We start from the raw sequence: 26,354 nt of genomic DNA, 5'->3' as shown, positions 1-26,354 counted from the left end.
GGTGTGTCAGTATGGGATAATTACTACTGAGTGTGACGCTGTTGGAGGCAGTAGGTGTGTGTGTGTGTGTCGCTGCAGGTTCATTTCTATCACTTTTAATCTACAATATCAATCTTTAAAGTACAAAATGCGTCATTGTGTGTAAACCGTGTGTTTTTCATGTGTGTGTGTGTGTGTGTGTGTTTTCCCGCTGAGCGCGAGGTGTCAGTGAGTCAGTGAGCGCGCGCAGCTCGATGAGCGCAGACCGCAGAAGGAGGAAGACAGACAGTCAGTGGTCGCGAGGAGTCTGTAGGGATGGCAGCACCGACGTCCCCGTGAGGGAGAGCAGAGCGGCACCCAAGTGGAGAGCAGGGGGGTGGGTGGGGGGTCTGTACGTCCGACTGAAGGCGGTCAGCATGGAGGGCAGAGGGACGCTGAAGATGTTCTCCAGGAAGAAGCGGGAGCTCATTAAGACTCCGTCCATCTCCAAGAAGAGCAGAGCCGGGAGCCCGAGCAGACCGAGCACAACAGCACAGTGTGTGAGTACAGCCTCCTCAGCTGTATGACATCTAATAACCACTGTCTTAGTTAAGTCTCATCATGCTGAGACTTAATAAAAACAACTACAACCTCCACTCCGCCTGTCAGAAAGCCAGGAGAGCCGCGCCCGACAAGCACGCTGTGTGGCTCAAACGGGTAGGTGTGGAGAGAACCTGCAATGTCCACTAGAACATGGTCTGTCTGTAACAACACCCGTGGTGAGAGGGCACTGGGTAAGAGTCCAAGGGCCAGTCTGTGCCTAATACATCTATGGACCAGGAAAACATCTTTACATTTTCTATATTCATTATTATTGTTCACTGGCTTTAACACGTGTCAAAAAAAAAAAAAAAGCACAAATTCAGTAAATTTCCTACAGTTTGAACCATTCAGTGACTGATATCTGTAACGCAGGGGTGTCAAACTCCTTTTAATATCAGGGCCGGACCAGAAAAATCCATGTTTTTGTGAAAAGAAAAAAAACACAAATCCAAATAAAATCCAGAATGTTAAGCAAATGGTACAAATTCCTTGACTTTTGCAACAAATTTTCCAGAACTCTGTGGTAAAATCTGCTAGAATTTAACTGTTTTTCACTAAATATTGGAGTATTGCAACACTCCCATCATATTTGATCTACAACTTCTATGGTAATTTACATAAAGTGCTGTTTTTGCTGTAATTTCTACTTTGAACAAAATCTTCCATTGGGCCGATGCTAGATGATGAAGCGGGCTGAACTTGGCCTGCGGGCCTTGAGTTGGATATGTACTGTAACTGAACCATGAGTAAAGGTCAAATAGGCGGCTCTGCTGGGCCAGATTTGGCCCACGGGCCTAGATTTAGACACGTGTACGAGGAGCTGAAAAGGTAACCCAGTTGAAGTCATTATGTGGTGTTTTAGAGCTTCAGATGGGCTTCATTGTCCTACATCAGTAGGTTTAATCACAGTATACCACATCTGACACCACCCTAAAGTCAGGAAGTGTTGCAAAACTCATACAGGATCTTGTGAAAGTCTTTGTGTGTATGTGTGTTACCAACGGTGCAGCTGTGTCACAAGTCTGTGCATATTTCTCCTGACACCACCAATCATAATGTGCTGTTTGTTATTCTCTGTTCTGTCCCAGCTCTCTATTCTCCAGGAGCAGCCGAAAAAAGATGGAGTCAACCTCGTGCCTCCACCCCTACCCTCCTCCTCCTCCTCCTCTACCCTGACTCTGCCCTGTGGGGGTCAGGGGGACCCCTCCCTGTCCTGCCCAAACACGCCTAGCGTTCAGCAGGGCAGGCTGGCGGCGACGCAGGGCGTGGACTGTCCGTCTCCTGTGGGCACGCTGAGGAGGCCCACAGCACTGAGCCGACACGCCAGCGCTGCAGGTCTGACACCAGCTGATCAATGTGTTTGATTATTGGAGCTGGTCTGTGATCGATTAGGAAATAAGTGAATGAAACCATATTTAATGCAGTGGTCCCCTACTTTTTTTGGATCGTGACCCCATTGTGATATCAAGAATTTCTGGTGACCCTAAAGACCTTTTTTTTCTCCTAGAATAAGTTTTTGATCATGTTTGAGCTCGGATATTGATTTTTTTTTTTGTTTTACTGTATTTTAGTTTAACTAGATTTACATTTCACAAAGTGAAAGTATATAAATATTTCCATACTTTGTTTAAGATTGTTTCAAATAAATTTTAATTTTTCAGAATCTTCATGCGACCCCATTTAAACTCAAAGCGACCCCACATTGGGTCCCTATACCAAGGTTAAAAAACACTGATTTCGTGGCTCCTGAATAGATTTATTTATATAGTTTTTATAATTTCCGCTTTCTGTCACCTCACGCCTGGGTGACACTTTGTTAATTTTCCACTCTCTTAAGTACCCTCTGTAGTGCCATGGCGTACTCCTAGGGGTACATGCACCCCCATTTGAGAAACCCGGTAAACCTGTTGTTCGTAGTTTTTTATCACGTCTACCCATTCGGTTTTTTTTGTGTTGCGTCAACAGGCAAGTCTGAATCTTCTCTATCTAGTGTTAACGTACCCAGAAATCTACTGTTAATTTATTACAGCCCGACCCATATGGGATTGTTTTCGGATCGATGCTAATACCAATGTTTCTGCCTGGAACTGATATATAAGTCAATATATGAAATAAATAAGAACCGTGATATACACAAAATATTTACTGTACATGATCACAAAATCTTAAAATACCAAAATATTATTGGAGACATAGAAACAAAACACCATTAAAATAAATAAGGAACATTAGTTAAACTGTCAACTAAAGGACTGTAAAGTCACTGATGAAACAAGGCAAACTCAAAATACAATGTAAAAAATAAAGTTGCTCTAATCTCAGTAAACCTGGTACAAAAAAGTCAAAAACGTAATTGTAAACTTTAAACTAGTGGGTAATTTTATAATCAAGTGCCAGTTTATAATGCAAAAAGCACACAGAGAGAATTTCCAAGATTCCTGATTTCGATTAATCATGATAGCTAATATCAACCCCATTAATCGGTCGGGCTTTATAATGTGATTTATCTGTTTTGGCCATTTAGGATTTAGATGTTCTTAAAGATTTGCGCCACAGCTTATCACTGATGGGTAAGGAATGTTCTCGGCCCATTCGTAAAGTTGAAGCTGGATTAGGAACTTTGTTGTGAAATGAAATGTTTTCACCTGTTAAATGAGCCAAATAAATCTATTCACAACGAGAGTTACTCTATTACTACTAGTTTTCCACAACTGTTGGTTGCTTATAATAGACGCTCACGCCCACTGAATAAAATGAAAAGACATGTTTTTAAAGGACATCAACACATTCATTAATAACTATAAATACACAAGTACATAAGGCTGAACATGTGCTGATGGGCAACATGATAAACCTGCTGTTAGAAACATGAAAAAACAGTCTACAGTAGCTTTAGGCTTTTTACTTTAAGGGTTATTTATTCATGTATAAATGAAAACTAGCAAAACAATAACTGAACATGTCAGACTGAAGCCTATTTTTAAACTAACCAGTGAATTGATATGTTCTATTTACCAATGGTAAATTTGAATGTTTAACATTTAAATGGAAAGTCTTGGCCTCCTAAAAGCTTTCCCTAACATCTAGGCCTATACTGCACAACATGTGTCCAAAGTGTAGCAGGCAAGAAGAGAGAAACCAAAGGAAAGGAAGGAGCCTTTTTTATTAAAAACCTGTAACATGCCCGTCACTGGTTGTTAAAGGCCTTGTTTTGAAGTATCTCCTTGTTGTTCTCCCAGGATTTCCACTTCAGTCGTGGGTGTTCACTAAAGGCCAGAGTAAAGGAGCTTTAACTCCGACCACTCCGTCAGATGGGCCGGACAGCACGGCCATCGAGGTGGAGGACATTCCCGCTCTGCTACGAGACGTGGCTCGCTTCGCCGAGGCTGTGGAGAAACTGAAGGATGTCGTTCTGGTAGAAGGTAAAACATGTACGATATTCAGTCACGCCTTATGAATGCTAGTTATATGAGAAATGGAGATGGTCTCAGATGTTTGGATAAATATTGGACTGAATGATGGGACTTCCTGTGTCTTCAACTGCTTTATTAAAGGTTCCACATCATTTTCACCCATTTCCATTTGTTCTAAGAACCCCAAAAACAGTATTTGAGGTTTATTTTCCCAAACTCGCCTGTTTTTCAGAGTTTTAACCTCTGAAAAGTGACTTTCTGACCAACGGGCTGTTTGCTGCCTGCTTATGCATATTCATGAGTGGGCGTGTCTATACACTGATTTGCCTGCACGGCTCCTGCACGACTCGCTCTGAGGCAGATCAGTGATCACCAAAGCAAATTTCTCTTGCTATTCACACACTGTTATTGTTTTCAGCCAAAAAACTGCACATTGCAGTAAAACACATGGATATTTAAGCGGCTATTATGTGAGTCAGTCTCCGCACTGTGTTCATCCAGCAGCAGCAGCAGCAGCTTCAAACACTCACCAGAGTTTTAAGCTACTTATTCACTTTCTTCTCCTCCTCATCTTTATTAAATACAGTAATAGTGCATTCAAGGTGATAATCATTCAATCACCTCAACCTTTGCGTCACATCTGGTCACAAACAGGTCAAATCAAGTCAGAGGTGATACAATGTCTGCTCCCTGGGTCCCTACACTGCAGTGTTCACCGTGGAAGCGTGGCACCAGCAGCATGCACTTCCTGGAGGGGACAGTTCAGAATGCTAGTGACGTCGCTAGCATTTGAACCACTCATTGTGAAGAGGGCAGAGAAGCAGCTCAGAGAGCAGGATTATTGAGGATTTCTCAGAGCTGCAGGAAGGAAGCCCAATAATACTTTCGGGGTGTTTTTGATAATATTGTTACAAGGTTAAAAGCTCAAAAAAGTTGATTTGCATGATATAGGACCTTTAATGCTTAGTCGCGCTAGAGCAGGAGTGTCTGTCATTTTTGCTCAGGGGCCAAACACAGTGCAGTAGTTTGAGCTCAAGTGGGTCACACATTAGTCAGAAATAGTGTAATTTTAATGCTAATGTGCCCTAGTTTTCACTTCCACATATAACTGATATACAGTTTAAAAGGTACCCACAATAGCCAAGCAATAAGTGACGGATATCAGTCCCTGCATTATCAACGCTTAAAAGATGTTTGATTTTGTGACCAATTCTTTTTGTAATTTAGAAGAGTTCTGTGGCAAAATGCTTGGAATTCAGGAAAATCTTGAGTTATTTCCACAATTACAATAAAATAAGACTCAGTCGTGCGATATAGGCACAAAAGCCCCTGTAAATATTGTCACATTATTTATTTTATTAAATGTGTGTATTTGGAGGGACAAAGATAGCTGCAACTTAAATATTTGGTTAATTTATGCAATAATTAATTTTTTCTGTCTCTGTTACTTTTTCCTGTCGGCCGAGTTGGATGATTTAAAGTGACAGATTTGGCCCCCGGGCCCTGAGTGTGACACATGTGGGTTAAAGAATCACACTGTAAAGTTCCAAGTCAAACTTGAACCTTAGAATTATTTAAGTTAACTTTCAAACAATAAAAGTTTTTCTTCTTTATTTTAGGTGTGGGGTTCTCTTTGTGTGAATAGGACATGATGTTCTGTTTTAGTGGTTGGGGACACTGATGGGTTGTGTAGATTGTGCTACTGTGGCGTGGTTGTAGTTCCAATGCTTTTATTTGTTAGACCGAGCTGACCTATAGAAGACATTAGGGTTCATAAGTTGTGTACTAGTGGGAGGAGTCAGTTATGGGAGGAGAGCCATCTTGAGTTCACAAAGTATCTCAGTCTGACTTCTGCTCTCCAAATGAAGGCTTTCGTTTCCGTTGTGCTCAGTCGCCCACATGGTTCCTTCCAGCAGGAAGTTGTCTTTCTGTTCATTGCAGCAGCAGATAACGCAGCGTCTGAGCCCAACGGTGTCACTGTCCTCATAAAGGAGCAGGGAGGGGCCTGGCAGCCACTCAGTCCACCTGAATAACAGACGATGTTTCGTATTTCATTTCAGATAGTTCAGTGCACGTGTGTTGAACTCTAGGCTCGGGGGCCAAATCTGGCCCTTTAGAGCAGAGGTTCTCAAACTTGGGGTCAGGACCCCATTTGGGTTCACAATACACTGGAAGGGGGTCACAAGAGGCCTTTAAGTAACAATTTGAGCTTATTTTTGCCCTTTTTCTGCAACTACACCAAACTTGTAATATTTTAACCTTTTTTCATCACATTTTCTTGCCATATTTTTGTGCATTTTAATGCCTTTTACTCCTAATTCTGCCACAACTACATCACTTTTCAATTCCTTTTCTGCGCATTTTTTCTACGTTCAAGACATTTTTGGCACTTATAAACCCTTTCCACCACTTTTTCCACCTATGTTGACCCATAATTGTCACTTTTAACCTCTTTTCATTATATTCATAATAATAATGTAACCTTTATTCATCACCATAGTGAAATTCTTCTCTGCATTTTACCCATTTTTCCTGAGGGGTCGCAGTAGGCTGCCAATTGCAGGTGCCAGGGAGCAGTTGGAATGGAGTTAAGGGACTTGCTCAACATCCCATAGTGATGGCCCGGGTGAGATTCAAACCGGTGACCCTCCGATTATCAGCCCACTTCCTTAACAACCATTATTTTAAAATTTAAACTAATTGTTCCTAACAACACCCCCCACTGGTCAATCTAATCTGCAGTTTTTAAGCATTTTCTGTGGTTTTAAATTCCAAAATAATTCAGTTGTGTGTATACTGTATCTCATGCCGCCTAATACACAAATTCAAAGGTGCTCCACAATATTTGCAGGGCTGACAGTTTTCCTGATGCATATATCACACGACGGCAGTCATGTTTAGTCTCACATTGTTGAAAAACATTTATATTTTTCCAAAATCCTGAGATTTTTCTCAAATTATTCCACAAAATGTATCCAAATTAAAGAAAAAATTGATCACAAAATAAGGAAATTTAAAGAGAAGATCCTGTTGGAGCTGCTATCTATCACTTATTGATTAGATATTTTCTGTTTTTTACATATTTAATATTTTACGCATTTGTTGAAGTGCAAACAAGGGCACAATAATGTTGTTCAGCCTAAACTGTGTGGCCCACTTGAGATCCAACTGCTCTGTATTTGGCCCCTGAACTAAAATTAGTTTTACACCCCTGGTTTAGTGTCTTTCTTGTCATGCTCTCTTCCTGACGGTGAGTTATTTCTAAACATGATAGATAACCTGAGAGTCAGAGGTTTTATTCGTACTGGCTCCTTCTGCATATTTTTCACATCACAATAATGCGACACGTCGTGGTGTCGTTCAGTCATTTAAAACATCATCCTAATCTGTTCATATAAACCTGAATATGAAGGGCACGCCTCACCACATAGAGTTTCAACCTTTTTACAAAAATAAAGAACCACATCCTTTCTGAACAGGCCCTGTTCAGGTCACCCTGTTCTAACTGTTCTGTGACACAAAACGGGAGGAGACGAAGGTTGCAGATTTGTGAAGAAAGACTGATGGGAAATCATACTGATGTCGTGACTTTACAGTGTGACTCAACTTATCTTATTCCATTACCTCTGTGTGCACTCAGAGCATGTGACCCGTCATCTGTGGCCTTTAGCACAGAAACGCTAAAGACAAGACACTGGGGTCCATTTAAGTTAAATGTTACCTGAGCTAAACAAACCTCAGTACTTGTATTGTTTAATAGAACACACACACACTCTCTCTACATCAAAGATCTAAAATCTACATCCTGTGTGTGTGCATGCATCCTGGTGCTGTATTATACGTTTAAATTAGGGATGTAATGATTCACTCAACTCCCGATACGATTCGATTCACGATACTGGGTTCACGATATGATTCTCTCACGATTTATTTTACAAAATGGGACTGTAGACAATTTTTTTTTTTTTGGGGAAAAAAACTAGAAAATACTGTATTTTCCTTTTATTTTTCATTGTCAAAAGAATTCCTTGATAAACTATTCAAAACAATGCAATTTAACTAAAAATAAATCTTGAATGAAATAAATAGTTATAATACAAATGAAAGTGAAGCCTATTAATTTACATTCTGGTTCTATAATAAACAATGCAAAACTGCATAATAGTTTTTCTTTTTAAAAGTGCAACTGAAAATGTATTTTGTGCCTTAACAATTGGACTTTAAAAAAAAAAAAAAAAAAAAAACCGTGATTGCACTGATTTACGTCATATTTGTTTGGACCAGCAGAGGGCGCTGGTAATACAGTGGTCGGTTGGCATGCAGATATCTTGCAGTGAAGAAGAGAAGCTTTGCTAGCAGACAGAGCTAATAGAAAAACGTGACTTTTACAGATATTCAAGTAATATTACAGATATTCTTTCGGTGCTAAAGGGGTAATGAATCATTTATTAACATATTTAAGAGTAGAAGGCAGCCAGAAAGAAAGTATTAGCAGACTCCGCCCGCCGCCTACACTTGTGGATAGCGCCCTCTGCTGGTTAAAAAAAGTACTGCGATTCAATTTTCAAAAAATCGATATCAACCGAGATACCTATGAATCGATTTTTAACTGCCTTACGATTAATCGTTAAATCCCTAGTTTAAATACATGGATGTCAGTAAATATCATTGCCTGGTTGTGTGTGTTAGCCCTCCTTAAACAGCTAAATGTTATCTGGTGATCCTCAGGGAGAAAAGTGGATTTAGTCATGCTTAAAGATAGTCTGCAACTCTTATAAAAGTGACTTTTTGTCATATTTGCTAAAGCTCTTACTATGTAAGGACAGCTTTACATCAAACTAGTAGTTTGTGTGAAAAAAACAGGCTCATTGAGCCCCCTACTGCTCCTGCAGCCTTTGGCAGATTGCCAGAATGCATCGCGACCGAGCAAAAAGAACCAATCAGAGCCAGGGTTGTTTGATGGACTGTGTGACAGCTGTTGCTCACAGGCCCCGCCCCTTTCCTGGAGCTGGAGTGCCGTCTTTTTTACAGTGCATGGTCTAGAGGAGTAGAAGATGGAATTAGCGATTTTTCTGTTTGAAAGGTAATTACTGCTGCTTGATTTACATTATGTTTGATTTGTAATTGTTACACTAGAACTCTGTGGTGCATGTTGTTTGTGTGCACGCAGCAGCTTCCGTGTGAGCTGCTGTAAGTGACAGTGTGTAGTTGCTGCTGAGTTGTGTGCACATTGAGAGAGAGAGAGAGAGAGAAGCGCTGCAGTAATATGCTTTTAACAGAGCATGTTATATTACTGCTATGTTGCTGTCTGACTAACATTAGCTTGTTAGCTCTTCTTAGGGAGGGACTTTGGAAAGTTTGGAGGCGGGGCAAGAGAGCAGCAGGGAGGGAGGGGGGAGAGGAATCTGAGAGTTGCGGACTGCACCTTTAACATTCAGTGCACTTTTATGTGTTGCAAACTACAGAGACTTCAACACTGCTCTTTTTGGTTATAAAGAGCATCAGACTTTGTTACCTCACATGTGATCAACTAAAATTCAATATTACAGTGAAGTGGAATGAATTAAAGATTCTCTAGTGTACTACACACACTACACACACACAATGCCATTCAGTTATTACAGCCAACAGGATCATGCAAATGTTTTCTAACTTTTTCATGTGCTGCAGCTGAGCCAAGGTGAATGACTGCATTCAATTCAATCGTCATTCTTATGATGATTTATTGTTTGCCTCCAAAAACTCTGGCAAAGTGACTTCCCAACATATTTCTTGGTGTTTTCATTGACTGAACGTTGTAGCAAAACAATAGCTGGTGTGTGTGGTTCTATGTAGTGTGTGTGTGGCTAGTTCGTAGTCCGAATCTGGCTAAAATTGAATGTCTTGCAGAATGAGGTGAAATCACTGGGAATACCGGGAACAAACTACAACAGTAATGGTGTCAAGTGAATCACTGTCCTCCTTGTCTGGTAAAGAAACGGAAGTAAAAACATTTCTTTGCATCCGTTTACGGGACTCCACATCCCAAATGGCAAGGTGCCAAACATTTACGAAAATGTCAATAAGAGAGAGTTTATAGTGGGGAGCAAAACAGACTTTCCAGCGGCAATTCCAGAATTTTGCATTAGTCAGTAAGTAGATGATCTTCAATTTCTTCATCTATGAGGCTTACATTGTCTTTATTCATTAAAAAATGATTGTCTCCAGCAGCTTTAACTATTATACATTAAAAGTAATATTACGCCTAAAGACCTTCACCATTTCCCTACGTCAGTGAATGGAAATGGTAGTAAACTAAACCACACTGAAAGGAAGCTGTATTGATGCAATTTAGTTGTTTTGGAAATGTATCGAATTAGTAAATATTCACTGTTATACAATATTGACTGTATAGCATGAAGTAGCAGGGAAATGTGCTTATTTTGGATAATTGTTATTAAAGGACAAAACGTGAGGCTTTTCAAAAAGCTGTAATAGATGACCTTGTCTCTCGTCATCTCTCAGGTCAGGAGAGTCAGCGTCCGTTGGCCCACGAGTTCTTGGGGGAGGTTCTGCGTGTTCTCCGTCAGGTCATCAACACTTATCCTCTGCTCAACACGGTGGAGATCCTCACCGCTGCCGGAAAACTCATATCCAAGGTCAAAGGTCAGTCATGCAGAAACAGTTTGGTTATAGTTTGAGGTCAAAATACAAATGTGACTCAACTAGATTACTAACAACTTACTGACTCTTTATGTATGATTGTTGACATTACACATGACTCACATAAACATGCTTTTTTTTTTGTTTCTGCAAACTAATCACGTGTGTGACGTTACAGGGTTCCACTATGAGGCCCCCAACGAAGCTGATAAGAAGGACTTTGAGAAGGCAATTGAAACCATCGCTGTTGCTTTTAGCAGCAAGTAAGTCTCCCTGCCATCACTCCCGTGCTCCACAAGTGGCTTTTACAACCTCTTTAAGTTCACCCAAAGTCAGACAGACGGGGACATTTGTGCATAAGGAAATCGTGTGTGTGTGTTAGTGTGCGATGGCAAGGTCTGTTGGAAATGAGTGAGAAGAGCAGGGATGGTGACGCGCTGGAATGAGTTAAAACTGAAAACAGGAAGTGGGTTTTTTTCGGCAACAAACCAGAAGTTTCATGTTGTTGACGACCTGCTTGATGAACTAAGAAATTATACTTCATCTTTAAATGAGATATAGAAATGTATACATTAATCCAAAGGTTCATCAAATGTGGTAAATACAGATCACATTGCTTCATACCATTTGTGTTTTTTTTTTTCTTTTCTTTTTTTTTTTACCTGCGTGAATTAGCACAAAAATAAACTCAGGAGAATCCCCCCCAGTTTTTATTAGTTTTTGTTCCTAACTCAGTATTTCCACCTGTGTGTGTGTCTGTGTGCTCAGTATGAAGGAGATTGTCAGGAGTGTGTGAGGAAGTGAGCTGACAAAGACGGTTGAAATCTGCCTGAAATGCTGTTTCCGCTTTTTCTCGTGTTTTGTTTTGTCTGAAAACAAACTCTCAAATGCACAGAACACAACATGTTACCATTGTTGTAGGATGGAGTTTTTATTTGGCTTCAAGAATGTTTCGTGCACACAGCTTTCCTTATGCTGGACTGAAAGGACACTCACTGTGTGCTTTGAGTGTCATTTGTTTTAATGTATGTTTCATTTGTTCCTTGAAAACCAACTTGTTTGCTCATCATTTGTCACAAAGCGCTAAGTATTTATCCCCTCACTCACTGTTTTCCCTCAGCGTGTCTGAGCTGCTGATGGGAGAAGTGGACAGCAGCACGTTGCTTTCTCTCCTGCCCACAGAGAAGAGCAAAGTGAGTGACACCATTCTAATTAGTATATGGCACACAAACAAACCAACAGCCACTTTTATTTTATTGTTTACACCTTGCTCGTACTGGACGGGAGCTTTAATGGTTAGTGATGCTATACCTCTGATTACACTGTAGTTAGAAATGAGATGACATGATGATGCTGATGTTTATCAAGATGATCCTCTGCACCATTGCATAAACATCTATACAAAGCAGAATAGAATAACTTTATTAATCCTGCAGTGGAGAAATCCACTGTTATTACAGCTCAGATAAAGTGCAAGAAAAAAAGACAACAGAAGGCAACACAGAACACCCAAAATACAATAATAGAGGCTAAATATAAATATTTAGAATAAATGCATGCTGTCCTGTTTAGACTTATTGTGACCCTGCATCAGAACGGACCACATTCTCAGTCCTCCAAAATGTAAAGTTCAACATGTTGCACTCACTGTATTTATTGCCTTCCACGTTTGTACCGAGTTATTTGTGTCTAGGCTTCAACATGATTCTGTGTGAAACTACCTTTCATGTTCAGTTTAAACATTTGAAACACAGCATTGAGTTGCTGCCATGTGTTTGCTGATTGGGTATGTGTGTCAAAATGACACCTTTTTACACAAGCTTGAGTTTAAGTCTATTACAGTATATATACTAGGGGTGTGCACTGCCATGAATCTGTCAATACAATATGATCACGATTTGCATGTCAAGACACAATATATCCCGATACTAAACCATAGGATGTACATCCAGGGCTCCTGCTGATCCTTAAAAAGTCTTAAGACATTAAATTCATGAATCTAAAAATAAGGCCCTAATTGTGATTAAAATATCTTAAATCAATGTTTCGAAAGTCTTAAATTTTAACACATAGTAAGTGTGGTTTTATGATTATAATTAACACCTCACGTTTCAAAAGAAATGGTAACATTAGTTTTTTAAAAATATATAATTTAACGTAATACCGCGTAATCGCGACAGCGGAGCCAACTACAAAACAGTGACGTGGTTGCAGTGGGACGTTATGGTTGTCGCAACTTTTAACAACATGGGGAAATGTAAATTTAAACAAAATTGCCTGTCCAATAAAGATTTTAATGGTTTTTATTTTTTGTATCTGTTTTTTTTGATTGATTTTGATTATTTTAGTCCTTTTTTGTGTGTATTTTACTGTCATTTTGTGTTTTTTTGTGTGTATTTTGGGGGCCTCTAGTTGAATGTGCTTTCAACTGGGGGCCCCTATGTCATTTATGTGGCTTTTTTACCCCCCCGAATGTGTTTACCGTGAAGTCTTGAATTTAATTTGACTTAAGTTGTAAGAACCCTAACATCATGATATCAATAATTACAAATTTCACCTTTACAAGTACAAAATGAGATGAAATGCAATTTATTTCTTTATTATTATTTTTTTAAACATGCGAGAACAGGTAAATGGTAACTAACTGTAATTCAAGTACCAATATTAAAAACCAGTGGTATGTATATCAAACTGTCATATAACATTTTTCCAGTATTTTTTATTAAAATAAAGTGCATTGAGGAGTGAGGAAGTTTAACAAGGTCTGATGTGGTTCACTGACACCTAGTGACCGGGCGTTTACATGCTATGCAGATGTTAGCGCAATTATTATTATTATTTGTTAAACATGATTAAAAAGAATCAAATTGGACAGTTTTTGGATCGACGTGATAATCGACTTTTTTCTTACACCCTTACATTGATGACCGTCTTGGTGTTTTCACATTAAAAGCCTTGGTGTTCTTGGCATATTTTAGTAAAGCTGATTGATGATGTGCTTCATGTCTTTTGTAGTCGTTGGAGAACCTGTACACTGCCACAGGTCATGGAACAGAAGGTCTCAGGAGTGACCTGCAGGACATGGGTAAGCAATGCAAGTCTTTGTTATGCTTACTGTCTAATTTCTTGTTTCTGTCTATTGTTGTTGTTAATGAGATCTATTTTTTTCCCATATGTACATTTGGAAAGATCTCGTATATACAAGTGTATGTATATGACAAAGGCATCTTCTGTCAAGCTGTCCCTGTATGTTGTTATCAAGAAATTAATAAATAGTGCTTGATTAGAGCAGAATAAGCAATCGTTAATGCACATTTCACAGTTCTGACTATAATCATTCCCTTGAGATGTCATGATTACAAAAAATGGATCCTGTGGGCGATGGTTCGGCATTGTTTGTTTTCTCAGAGTTAAACGCGTGTTGTGTTGTGTTGATGTGTAGGAACAGTTGAAGTAGATGTGATCCTTCAGCGCAGTGAAGGAGGAGTGGACTCTGCTTTGCTTTACGCTAAAACCATTTCCAAGTACATGAAGGACCTGATCAGCTATGTGGAAAAGAGACTATCACTGGGTATGAGTAATGGACAATAAGATTCAGAAGATAAGACCTTAAACTCTGCATTAGAGGTTTTCCTTAGTCATCCTGTGTTTTTTCAGAGACGGAGTTTTCCAAAGGCCTGCAGAGGTTATACCAGTCCTGCAAACACAACATAACACATGTAAGTCCAGCTCATCACCAGTAAGTTATCTATAGAGTGAATACATGTCTGAGCTTTACATTATTTAAGCTGTTGCACAATCCAACTTTTTTTTTCGTGACTCCAATTCTGTCCAACAATTACACATCCTGATTGAATTTGCCTTGTGAATAATGTGTTTTTAGCTTTTAACGTACATTTACACATTCAGTGCAAGTAACTCAGAAATCCATGTTATCCTATTTGATGCACCCCCTGATGTCGTGTGTAGCACAAAAGAAAAATGACTTTTTTGTTCCAAATTACAAGTTTTGTTCTTTTCCTGCAGCCACACATGCCGCTCTTCTCCATCTATTCTCTGGCCCTGGAGCAGGACCAGGAACAGAGTTTGGGGTTGCAGCAGGCCAATTCCACCCTGCACAACCAGACCTTTATTCAGGTGTGGTTAGTCTGCACCACACACGCCCAATGCAACAGTGCTGTGGAGTAGTTGCAGTATGTTTGCACTTCCTGCTAAACGTATATGTTTGTGTTTCTAGCCCCTGATGCAGCGTAAACATCAGCATGAGAAGAGGCGGAAGGAGATCAAAGAGCAATGGATCCGAGCTAAGAGGAAACTGGTATGGATTCCATATTCATTCTTCTTTTGTGGTTACGCCCTAAAAGTATATTTGACTATGTGAGAGGAGGCAAAAATATTTAATTAGGGTTAAAGATTAGGAAGATGACTAAACCTAGGTGGCTGAATTCCAGAAAGAGGCATTAAAAGTTGTTAAAAAAATAAACAAGTCGGGACCAAACATAAGCCTGACTTTCAGAATCCAACTTAAGCTATAGATGATCTTTTTATGTCTGTGGGCTTTTAAACAAATGTCAAATATTATTTCCCTCAATTAAGGCTGCATGATTTTAGCTCTAAACAAAATCCTGATTTTTTTTTTTTTTTTAACTTTAAAAACTGGATTTTTGATTTTTTTTTTTTTTTTTTACCCTTTTAAAAAAAAAAGCACTGGATTAAATTATTTCAAGTATTTTTTTTTTTATTTCAAAAATTGAAAACTAATTTCTGTATTTGGAATAAAGTGCAACTACAAAGCTTTAACAAAGAATGTTAAATCCCCTGTGGGATTGATAAAATAACAACCTGCCCAAGCAAATTTTTAAAGATTTTTCAAAAAAGAAACTTGCATTAGGAAAAAAAATCGACATTAAAATGTACATTTAAAACGAAGACGCTGTTGCGGGTTTCTATCACTTTAAACATGTTTGAAACCTGTTGTTTCAACAGTTTGTAAAGGGACCATGTCCTTAACAATGTGGAATGCCACCACATAGAATTATTTTACAAATCGCTTGGGTAGCGCTAATTACTACGGTGGCCTGGAGGATCACTGCCCAAAGACGGCCTGAAGAGAGAGACTCATTTAGTATTACACTCATAAATGGAAAAATTGATTTTCCGATTTTGACTTTTTCAAAATCTAACTCAATAAATAATCCAATTTCAATTTTATATTGAATAATCGTGCAGCCTACCCTCAATGCACAATGCAAAAAAGTTTTACAAAATATAATATAAACTAAAGATAAACTGCTTTCTCAATTTACCCATTTTTTGGTACATCCTGTTTTAGACTTTTATAAATCACTCTTTGTACTTTAAAATGTACAGCTACACTGTTTCATTTGTAAGTCAGCTTCAGATATTTGATTTGATTGAATGTGTTTGTTTATATTTTCTGGTGAAGATGGACTGTGAGACAAACCTGCGGAAAGCAAAGCATGTTTTCCTGGTCCGATGTGAGGATTTGGAGAAGGCCAAAGCTGCAGCCTGTCGAGCTGAGGAGGAGAGTGGAGGATCCACAGTGAAGTCTCTAGAGAGGAAGAAGCGGCTGGAAGAGGAGGCTCGCAACAAGGTCCGCACCCTCAACTCCCATTTAACATCGTTTGTGAGGATATGTAATGTATTTGCTGGTGTACACACAGGCGGACGAGGCGGAGGCCACGTACAGGACGTGTATAGCAGATGCCACCACGCAGCAGCTGGAGCTGGAGCACACTAAGGTCACTGTACTGAGGCAGCTGCAGGACATCGTCAAGCAGAGCGATCAGACGCTGCGCTCGGTCAGAACACACACACACACACAATCCTGATACCACACTGATGCAGAGTACAAAACTTGATTACATTTTCTCGTCTCCAGGCGACGATCTCCTTCTACCAGCTGATGCACATGCACACAGTGGCCCTGCCTGTGCACTACCAGACTCTGTGTGAGAGCAGCAAACTGTACGACCCTGGCCAGCAGTATGCTGCACATGTGCGTGACCTGCAGCTGCCAGCTCAGCCAAACGTCCACTACACGTTTGAGGCCTACTCCCCCACCAGCTCCACCTCTCAGTAAGAGCTTTGCTCACTCATACGTGTGTGTGTGCTCAGAATAGTTTGTATTTGCCAAGTGGAGTTTAAACGATACAAGGAATGTGACTTGGGGGATGTTGTGGAAAAAAAAAACACAAAAACAAACCAGAAACGGTACAATAATAAATATAAAAGATGTATATTAACATATATACAAGTAGTGCAGGTAATCCCAAATGAGCTCACAATAGGCAGGGCAAATTTATTTGTATAGCGCATTTCATACACAAGGCAACTCAATGTGCTTTACATGATACAATACTACAAACAGCTTTGATACACTATTTCCTAGGGATGCACTGAATATATTCGTCCACCAAATATATTCGGCCGCATATTGCAAAAAAGCCACATTCGGCCTTCAGTGGAGTGAGTTACAAGCAAGGCCGAATAGTAGCGTGTGAGGCAATGACACAATCAAACAACGTGCAGTGATTTTGAGTCAGAAAAGTGTGTGCGCGTTGCTGCAGATTCAGAGCAGCAGCAGCTCCTCCTTTCCACACACAAACACAGCCAGACTCTCTCCTTACCGCTCTCAGTCACCGCGTAAAAGTTGGAAGCCGTCCAATTCCACCACAACCGAGCCCGTTGTTAGCACTGTGAGCCATAAATCCGTAAACATCCCCATCGTTTCCTCCTCAGTTCACAAGCGATGTCGGGTGTCGCTGCATAGGTAGATGTAGCATGAGCACGGAGTGTTAACAGCTGATGTGTGTAAACAATGGGTCCGTGGCTCCAAGCAGTGACTCTCAACACGATCGGCAGTAGTGCAGTTTGCATTTACATGTATGGGAATAATGTATAATATATATTCTATATTAAACAGCAGTGTTTGTTTTAGCGGTAAGGTAGTTGGAGAGGGAGGAGCTCACATTCTAGGAGGCGTGTTAAGTGACGTCACCTGCCAACGTGAACAAAATCCAATTCGCCTGTTTAAAGCTGACTTTTAACAAAATGGGAGGGTGGAAGCAGAACTTTTTCAACTCTGTTCCTCTGAATGAGGCTAAAGGGATGTATATTACAGCAAAACTATTTTAATGCACTTATTTTTTTGGGAATTTATGTTTTGTTTTGTTTGATGGGTTAATATAAATGATAAACTTTGTTGTGCTTTTTTTGAAAAGCACAGGCTACTGGAATATTTGAAAATGTCATAATATTCAGTAAACATTTATTTTCTTTAAAAAACATGTCTAAAGATGTATTATTGGCTATTTATGTACAATAAAAAATTGTATTCAGTTTTGGCTTCAGCCACAAATTTTCACTTCAGTGCATCCGTACTATTTCCAGAGCTTAAGCTTCTCAACAGAAATCATGAAGGAAAAAAACAATAGTTATAATTTCTTGACATTTCATTTAAAGTACTTTTCTCGCATAAAGACTAGAATGGCTTGTAATTCTGTCTCACCAAGCCCACAACACGTGGCCAGATGAGGTCAAAGGATGTTTTTAATTTCAAATATGACTATTTGATGAATTTGCATGAACAAAATGTATTCACGACACTATCCTGACAAATCGTTGCAGATGTGGTCACAGACCCAGAAATGACAGTTTCAACACTGACTCACACACGAGTCAAACGGACAGTCCTGCCGTCATTGTGGACACCACAGACTCAGAGGCTAACCGCAAAAGTAAGTAGCTGTCACTGTGGGAATCACCTTTTTGCATTAATGTAAAAAAATATTTAGTTTTTTTATAATTCAAGTGGAATAAAAAATATCAAATGTGCCGTTGACTGCTCTTATCCTTGTGTTCAGAGCAGGGTCATAAGTCATGGAGCTCCATAGTGAGTGATGACAGTGTTGGAGGAGATGGAGGACTGGATTCTCCCACGACCAGCACAGGTTAGTGTGGTCAAAAACGCCAAAACATCATGTGAGAAACGGGACCAAAACATTCTTTTTCTCCTTCAGGTGACATCAGTAAAATTCCTCGAACATCATCGATTGGAACAGTGTCGTCCAATGAGGACGCAGATGAGAAAGACGGGAATGTGGCCACGTTTGAAACCCCAAGTAAGAGTAATAACTTGCTAATAACTAGCAGCAGGGATGGGCAACGCTATCACAGTGGGGGCCACAAAATGTGATTGTCATGTCAGCATTCAGAATAATGACCATTGAGCATTATAACGGGGTGTAGGTTTGTCTTTATTTTTTTGGTTTATGGTTTTCAGTTCTTACCGATTGTGTTTTTTGTTATTTTTTGTGTTCTTGTAATTTTGTGTATTTTCCTGTCAGTTTGTATTTTTGGGGTCACTTTCTGTATTTTTGTTGCCGTTTTCTGTATTTTCCTGTCATTTTGTTTACAGTTTGTGTGTTTTTGGAGATATTTTGTAATGCGTTAATGTTTTGTGTTTTTGTTATAATTTTGTTTGTTTTAATGGTTGCTGTGCCAGTTTGCCTTTTTGTGTACTGCTGGATTTTTTTTGCGTTTTGGGAGATATTTTGTGTATTATGTTGGGTTTTATATTCCTTCCATCTTATTGAATTACAATTTTTGGGGATTTGCTTTGGAGGCCACAAAAAAATAGACTGAGGGCCACATGTAGCCCCCGGGCCGCCAGTTGGCCATGCCTGACCTATAGTGTTGGATGTGTCAAATTCCGGGGGCCAAATTTGGACCATCTTAGAATGAATTGGAGCATGTATGACTTTCACTCTGTCTTGCAGAGTTCTAGGAATTTGTTGCTATTATGCCTGTGGCGATCAAACTGTACAATGCATCACTATAATCTCACAGTTCGATTGTTGTACATATATAAATTATATTTTTATTATTTTTGTAAATATCTGAATCATATTGGTATATATTTGTATTAGTATTATCTATCTTACTTTATTTTATTACTACTGTAATGTGTGTTTCTGATCCCTATTTTTAACAGTCTTACTTAATTATGCACTTATTTATTGTTTATTCTTTCTTTTGCCTTTAACGTTTTTATTATTTTATTTGTGATTTCTTTTTTTTTTTTTTTTTTTTTTTTTTTTTTTTCTGTGGCTGTAACAAAAGCAATTTCCCCCTGGGATTAATAAAGGAATTCTGATTATATGTTTATGCTTTGCACCACAAGTAAGAAGATGTATTGGTTGTACAGTGAGACGTTCATTGACTATAGCAATCTCATCAAATAACTGCAGACAAAGATGTTCAAATCTGACTCATTTAGGAATAAATGGAGCCGTATGTTGTGTATCTTGCTTGACATCCATGGTTTATCAGATATCAAAGGTAGTTTCTCTGTGCTGCAGATATTAATGGCATGGATCCAGATGTGGTGTCCACAAGGCCTTTCCGGAACGTTGGCCTGTCCAAAGCTGCCCAGACGCACAGAATGAGGAAACTACGGACTCCTGCCAAGTGCCGCGAGTGTGACAGTTACGTCTACTTCCAGGGAGCCGAGTGTGAAGAGGTGAGTTGTTTGTCTTTGATCTGTGTGTGTTACCGCTGTCAAACACATACACACACATTGTGTTGAGAAAGTGTAACTATGACCGTGCCTGACATGGACTGTGGTTGCTCTCAGTGTTTCCTGTCCTGTCACAAACGCTGTCTGGAGACTCTGACCATCCAGTGTGGCCATAAGAAGCTCCAGGGTCGCCTGCAGCTGTTTGGCAGGGACTTCTCTCAGGTAGCCAGCTCTGCTAGTGACGGCATCCCCTTCATCATCACCAAGTGCATCTCTGAGATTGATAAACGGGCTCTGAAGATGAAGGTGAGGGAACATATTCCAACGTTTTAACACTGTTCACGACTCCTTTAGCAGTGTAATTCACCATTCTCTCATCTGCTCCTCTAAGGGCATCTACAGGGTGAACGGGGTGAAGACTCGAGTGGAGAAACTGTGTCAGGCCTTTGAAAATGGCAAGGAGCTGGTGGAGTTGTCTCAGTGTTCTCCACATGACATCAGCAACGTCCTGAAGCTTTATCTGAGACAGGTACGCATCACTGGTGTGGAGAAAAGGAGGAGTTACACCTCAATACAAAAATGGTGTCGCTCAACGGATGCACTCTCTGCATTACTTTGACAATCCAACTGGCGTATATAGGATGCTATTTTTTTCTTTTAAAGTTGAGGGTGTGGCCAATGTGGAGGTGCGCTTTGTGTGAATTTTTCAGCCAATCGCACACGTGTCCAGTGTCAGTGGCTGTCGGGAGGCAGAATATTAATATAGTCACCCCAACAGCCACTGAACATCACGGTGAAGTGAACGTTCAGAAACCAGCTTCAGATAATGTGGGGAAAATGGTGTTCACAGCTTTAATAACTCAGGACGCAAGCGTCGTGGTCCATGTGCAGGATGGCATCCAATCGTGGAGGGAAGTTTCGTGGTAGCGAGTGACTGCAGAAGTCATAAATCTGTTGAATATATATATATATATATATATATATATATATATATATATATATAATTAAGATTGCTGATTGGTTAGATAAAAATCAAATACCTGTAATAAAATGCTCATATGTAAAAGCTCATATGCATTTACAGTGGGAAGAGCGAATAAAAAGTACATTAAGGTTTAAAATGTAATATCTCAGCCAGTTTTTAATAGTAGTTAATAATAAACAGCAAGTTGTCAAATCACTGTGTTGGTGTATCAGGGGCGATCACACACAGGACTGAGGCTGACAGCTGACGTAACTGACACACACACAGAGAGAGAGCGCTGAAACACTTGGGATAAAGTAAAAATCAGCTGGTTTATGATAGAAATAAACAATAAACAGCATAAAGTTGCCAAATAACCACATTACGATTGTTCAGAAGCGATCGTGTCCGGACTCTGACTCAGTCTGGACTCGACGTGATCGCTGCTGAGGCGATAAGGTTTTTTTTTTTTCTTGGAAAATTGCTAAATTATTGGAATGCGGCCAATACAGTGGTGCGTTGAATAGCCTGGAAAATACGGTGTTTGCCCTCCTAATAAGTCATTCTTAGTAATATTGACAGTGGATGACTACAGAGTTTTAGGCTAAAAACATACTTGCAAAAATGAATAGCACAATTTTAAGACCAACAGTCAATGGGCCTATTATAGATCCATGTGGAACATCACATCTACATATACCACTTATATATCTGCTCAACTTAACCTCATTTTTACTTTACTTTGTCAAATTTAATGCCAAACTGTCCAATGTTTGTTGTTCATCTTTTGTGAGACATGGTTTCTCTGTGCTTGCTTTACCTCCAGCTGCCAGAGCCCATCATGCCTTTCCGACTGTACAACAGGCTTATGGGTTTGGCCAAAGAGAGTCTACAGAGTGAGGGTGATGGAGAGGAGGCTGTGCACAGCAGGGCCAACCCTTCTGTGGGCAGGGGCCCAGAGTTGGTGGACCGAGGCCCAAACACCGAACCTGCCATCCTGGTCCTGGTGGACAGTCTGAGAGAGCTTCTGAAAGGACTTCCTAAGGCCAACATTGCCACGATTCGCTACATCATCCGCCACCTTCGAAGGTTAGTGATCAGGCGAGTTGCACTGAAGGAGAGAACAGCTCCAGGTGCTGAGTCAGCATTTCCCTTTTTATAGGATTGCGGAGCTGGAGGAGGATAACAAAATGAGCCCCAGTAACCTCGGCATTGTGTTCGGGCCCTCCTTGATGCGCCCTCGCCCAACAGGAGCCACCATATCCCTCTCCTCTCTGGTTGATTACCCACATCAGGCACGTGTTGTGGAGGCTCTCATAGTCTTCTATCCATCCATCCTCCAGTCCAGAAGCTCCAGTAGAACTTCCCACTCCGTTTCTACGTGTAATCAGGAGGTAAGACTGTACTGAGCAAGCAACAGTGTTAGGGATTCAATCAACAACTGGGCTTAGTTCAAGGCACTGGAACACACTTTGCTCCTAGCGTCCAATTCAGGGGTGTCTAACTAATTTTAGTTAGGGGCAAAATACGGAGCAGTTTGATCTCAAGTGGGCCACAAATTTTATGCTGGAAAATTAGTTATATCCACATTATTATTCCCTAGTTTGCACTTCCACGTATACATAAAATGAAAAATATGTAAGAAACTGACAATATCCAAGCAATAGGTGATAGATATCAGTCCCAACAGGGTATTTACTTTAAATTTACTTTAATTTGTGACCAATTTCTATTTAATAAAGTGAAGTATTATGCCTTGATTTGAGGAAAATTGAAGGATTTTGTAAGAATTTTGAGTGTTTAACATTAAAAATGACTGAAATTTTCTGATATAAGCACCGGTGAAACCGTGAGCCTCTATAAATATTGAGTTTTATTTACACAATGATTCATGTTTTCTGTCATTTTAGCTGTTTCCTGCGGGCCAAATTGGATGCTCCAAAAGGCCGGATTTGGCCCCCGGGCCATCAGTTTGACACTTAGTCTAATTGCTAATGGAAAGAACATAAACAGGATTAAAGCTGCTTTAAGCGTTGTTTTGATGCAAATTCTTCAAATATACGAATGTTGACCAAAACCCTTTTTACTCTAATGCAGTGCTTCTCAAAGTGTGGTGCGCCCCCTGTTGGGGAATAGAGTTATGACAGGTGGGGCATGACAAACTTTTCAATGTCGTACCAAATGTCTTTGTGAGATCAATAACACTACACAAAACACCTATACACACAAAAAATTAATAATGAGAAGCCTGAAATGTTTGTTTATTTTATGTGCACTCAATTCCCTTTTTTGTTAATTTTAAGCTTTTTGTCACAGATTACAAACAATGTTTCTTTATTTCCTGTATTTTTCACTACCAGACATTTGCGTTTCTTTTTCATGCAGGTGATCAGTTAATTTTTACTTGTTCCGCTAATTCATAAAATTTTAAAACATTTTATTTGTCAGCATTATTTGGAGGGCATTGAGCGCAGGTGGGGCTTGAAAGTTCACCTTTGTTCAAAGTGGGGAACACCCAAAAAACCCTTTTCTCTAATAAATTATTTATTTTTCGTGCCACAGGAACATGTCCCAGATGAGAGGAACGAGAGCTCGGCTGATGGAGAAGACGAGGGAGGGAAAGAAGAAGGGCAGAACCAGCCAATGGATGATGGATGTGGTAAGGCAGACTTTAGCATTACTACTCTAACATAAACCTATCACCAGCTGTTCCTTTATAGTAACCACTAACTACACACTACACAGCAAATGTTCTATGTGAGAAACGAAATAAAGTCTTGGTTTAATCAGTAATAAATATGCAGTGAATACAGATGAAAAACCTGAATTAATATAGTGAATATTTGGTGCATCCTTTGTCTTCAAGACCAACATGACATTTGGTCACTGTCCTTCAGCAGAATTCATTTTAAACCTTATCCCTGGTAGTATTGCCTGGTGGATTATCTGTGCTTTTCTATAGCTGTAGTTCTTCTGGGAAAAGTAAGTCAGCTTTGTTGATTTTCCTCAACATTATTCAGTTTTTCTTGGTCAAACTCTGAGTTTTTGCCTGGAAAACACTTTGTTGATGTAATGTAACCAACTTGTGTCTTGTTTCCGTGCTCTGTCATTTCATGGTGTGTTAGCAGTGATATAAATCTGACTAATGCTTCCTGATTGTCTAATAGGATGCTAATGATTATCACTTAATGGTAGTAAATGTGATGTTTTGTAGAAAAAAATTGTTTTGAACCTTTTTCACAACAAAAAGCTCCAAACATTTTTAGTAAAACATTTGCTAGCGGTTACCACTCAACTTAAATAAACACACCTGAGGGGCAGTAGTGCAATATTGAAAGTATGTTTATTTATTGTGTTTGTATAATTGTGTTGGCACTGGGTGGTACTTTTAAATCTTATTGTACTTGTTGCAATAACAAAGATATAATCTATTCTATTATCATCTTTAAAAAAAATAACTCCAGCCTGTACTTTCTTTATGAAATGTCCATTCTCCCCTATTGTGTGCTTTCAGGCAGCTCTTTAGGCTCCAATGAGCTGTTCCATGAATCTGACTCTGAGGTTAGTGAGCAGAGCCAGAAGAACGTTCTAGTAAAACAGGACAGCAGGATGAGCACTGACGACGAGCAGCTGAGCAACAGAGACAGTCTGGACCTCTCCAGTCAGTCCATGACGTACACAGACCCTGAGCAGGACGGGGATCAGGATGGAGAGCAGGACACGGAGCAGGTGGCCCCGCCCCCACCTCTGCCTGGGGACGAGCCCCCACATGATGACGCGACGAAGGCTCTGAGTGCGTCTCTGGCTCAGCTCAACATGAACCAGTCCAGCAATAACCTTCCTCTTCCTCAATCTCCAGGAGTGACTCTAGCAGGACACCCTGTGGTGCCACTGGGTGGGAAGAAGCTTCCACTGACGAGGAATAGAGACTCTCAGCCTGAGTTTGTCTGAAAGGATTCTAATTAATTATTAATTAACCTTAAGTTTTTAAGAGACAAGTTAATATCTTTTAAATAATCCAAAGAAATCCTGAATGCTCGTGGCTGTTTATCAATGTCCAAATATATTTTTCTAAAGTTTTTAACAGGTGTGTGTGTTTGCAGCTGCAATGCTTTTCTAAACCATAACCTAACCTTATGTACTTTATTTTTGTCATTTCACAAGCTTCGACTGTGGAGAAAATGTCAGTTTGTTTGAAATTATTTTTGTTGCTGTTTTAATATAATGTACATTGTCCCTGAATGTGCAGTTGCTTTTTACTCAACATTTTTTTTACAAATTAAAGACTTATCTCTCAATATTTATTGCAGCGTCTTATTTTTTTATGTTACATTGTGTTACATATATGAAGCTTGAAAAAACTAAAAGCCCAAGTTAACGGTTACATTTTATTTTCTTTGCAGCAGTGGAAAGAAAGTTAAACTGGTAGTTGTGCAAATTTCAATGTTGAATCATTTTTGCAGCATCTTATTTTGAATCTTTGGGTGTTTTCACACTGTCAGGTGGACTCGGTGCGGTTCAGGCGGTGAATCTGCAACGTTGTTGGATTTTAATTTGGTCCGGTCTGCTTTCACACATTTGATTTGCCAAACTTTCTGAAGGAAATCCCCCAGAAACGTAATTAATGATGAAAAATGACCCATAAACATCAAGTGTGGAAATGTTCGTGTTGCTGCAGAACAGAGAAGCACTGGGTGTGTCTGCGTGCTCGTTGCTGTGACGACTGTGTGTCTGCTCTGTGCGACTTCCCAGTCACCGGCAGTCGCACAGTCACTTTTGATATTTGGTCCCTCTTATGTTTTCCAAAGGAAATCCTAAAACAAACCCTGCAGAAATGTCAATAATTCAAAAATAATCCATAATCACATGATCCCACAACCTGCGCTATGTGCTACATAAACACAGCTGATGCCGCTCCGTCTCCCACCTGTCGGCGCTCAGAGGTGTCATGACGTCGGTAACTTAACAAGAATGTATAATGTGTGAAGATGTGAATGTATGAGCAGGTGAAACATAGAACAGTCAGGTGTGCAGCCATCGCTGACTATGAACATTATGAGGAAGAGAGAAGTGAAATAAATAGTAATACGGGAGGGAGTGAGGAAATGTTTGTGTGCTGACAAAGCAGGTCTGAAAATGAATATTTGTGTGTGTGCTGCCTGCTGGATCATGGGTTGTGTGTGTGTTGTGATTGCTGTGTGCCGTCACTGATGGAGTTGCTCGTCACAATTGC

General features: G+C 39.8%; 1 protein-coding gene across 3 annotated transcripts; it reads left to right on the top strand.

Moving 5' to 3' along the window:
* Positions 1-57: 57 nt before the first annotated feature.
* Positions 58-25,419, top strand: arhgap45b (Rho GTPase activating protein 45b). 3 transcript variants are annotated; one of them, XM_028444970.1, is made up of 24 exons: positions 58-518; positions 1,650-1,896; positions 3,801-3,983; positions 10,479-10,619; positions 10,795-10,879; positions 11,737-11,809; positions 13,632-13,701; positions 14,065-14,187; positions 14,274-14,335; positions 14,643-14,753; positions 14,854-14,934; positions 16,063-16,230; positions 16,301-16,438; positions 16,519-16,715; positions 18,267-18,376; positions 18,503-18,589; positions 18,659-18,760; positions 20,000-20,160; positions 20,275-20,463; positions 20,549-20,686; positions 21,948-22,210; positions 22,284-22,515; positions 23,684-23,780; positions 24,636-25,419. In XM_028444970.1, the coding sequence occupies exons 1-24, from the start codon at positions 234-236 to the stop codon at positions 25,070-25,072; spliced, it is 3,780 nt and encodes a 1,259-aa protein (XP_028300771.1). In that variant the 5' UTR covers positions 58-233; the 3' UTR covers positions 25,073-25,419. The 3 variants fall into 3 exon arrangements, with proteins under 3 accessions (XP_028300771.1, XP_028300770.1, XP_028300772.1); XM_028444969.1 differs by having other exon boundaries at positions 14,059-14,187; XM_028444971.1 differs by having other exon boundaries at positions 380-675; positions 14,059-14,187.
* Positions 25,420-26,354: the final 935 nt, after the last annotated feature.

The sequence above is a fragment of the Gouania willdenowi genome, chromosome 4 (genome assembly GCF_900634775.1).
Source record: "Gouania willdenowi chromosome 4, fGouWil2.1, whole genome shotgun sequence".
NCBI classification, from domain to species: Eukaryota; Metazoa; Chordata; class Actinopteri; order Blenniiformes; family Gobiesocidae; genus Gouania; species Gouania willdenowi.
This window is presented reverse-complemented; position numbering and strand designations above follow the sequence as displayed.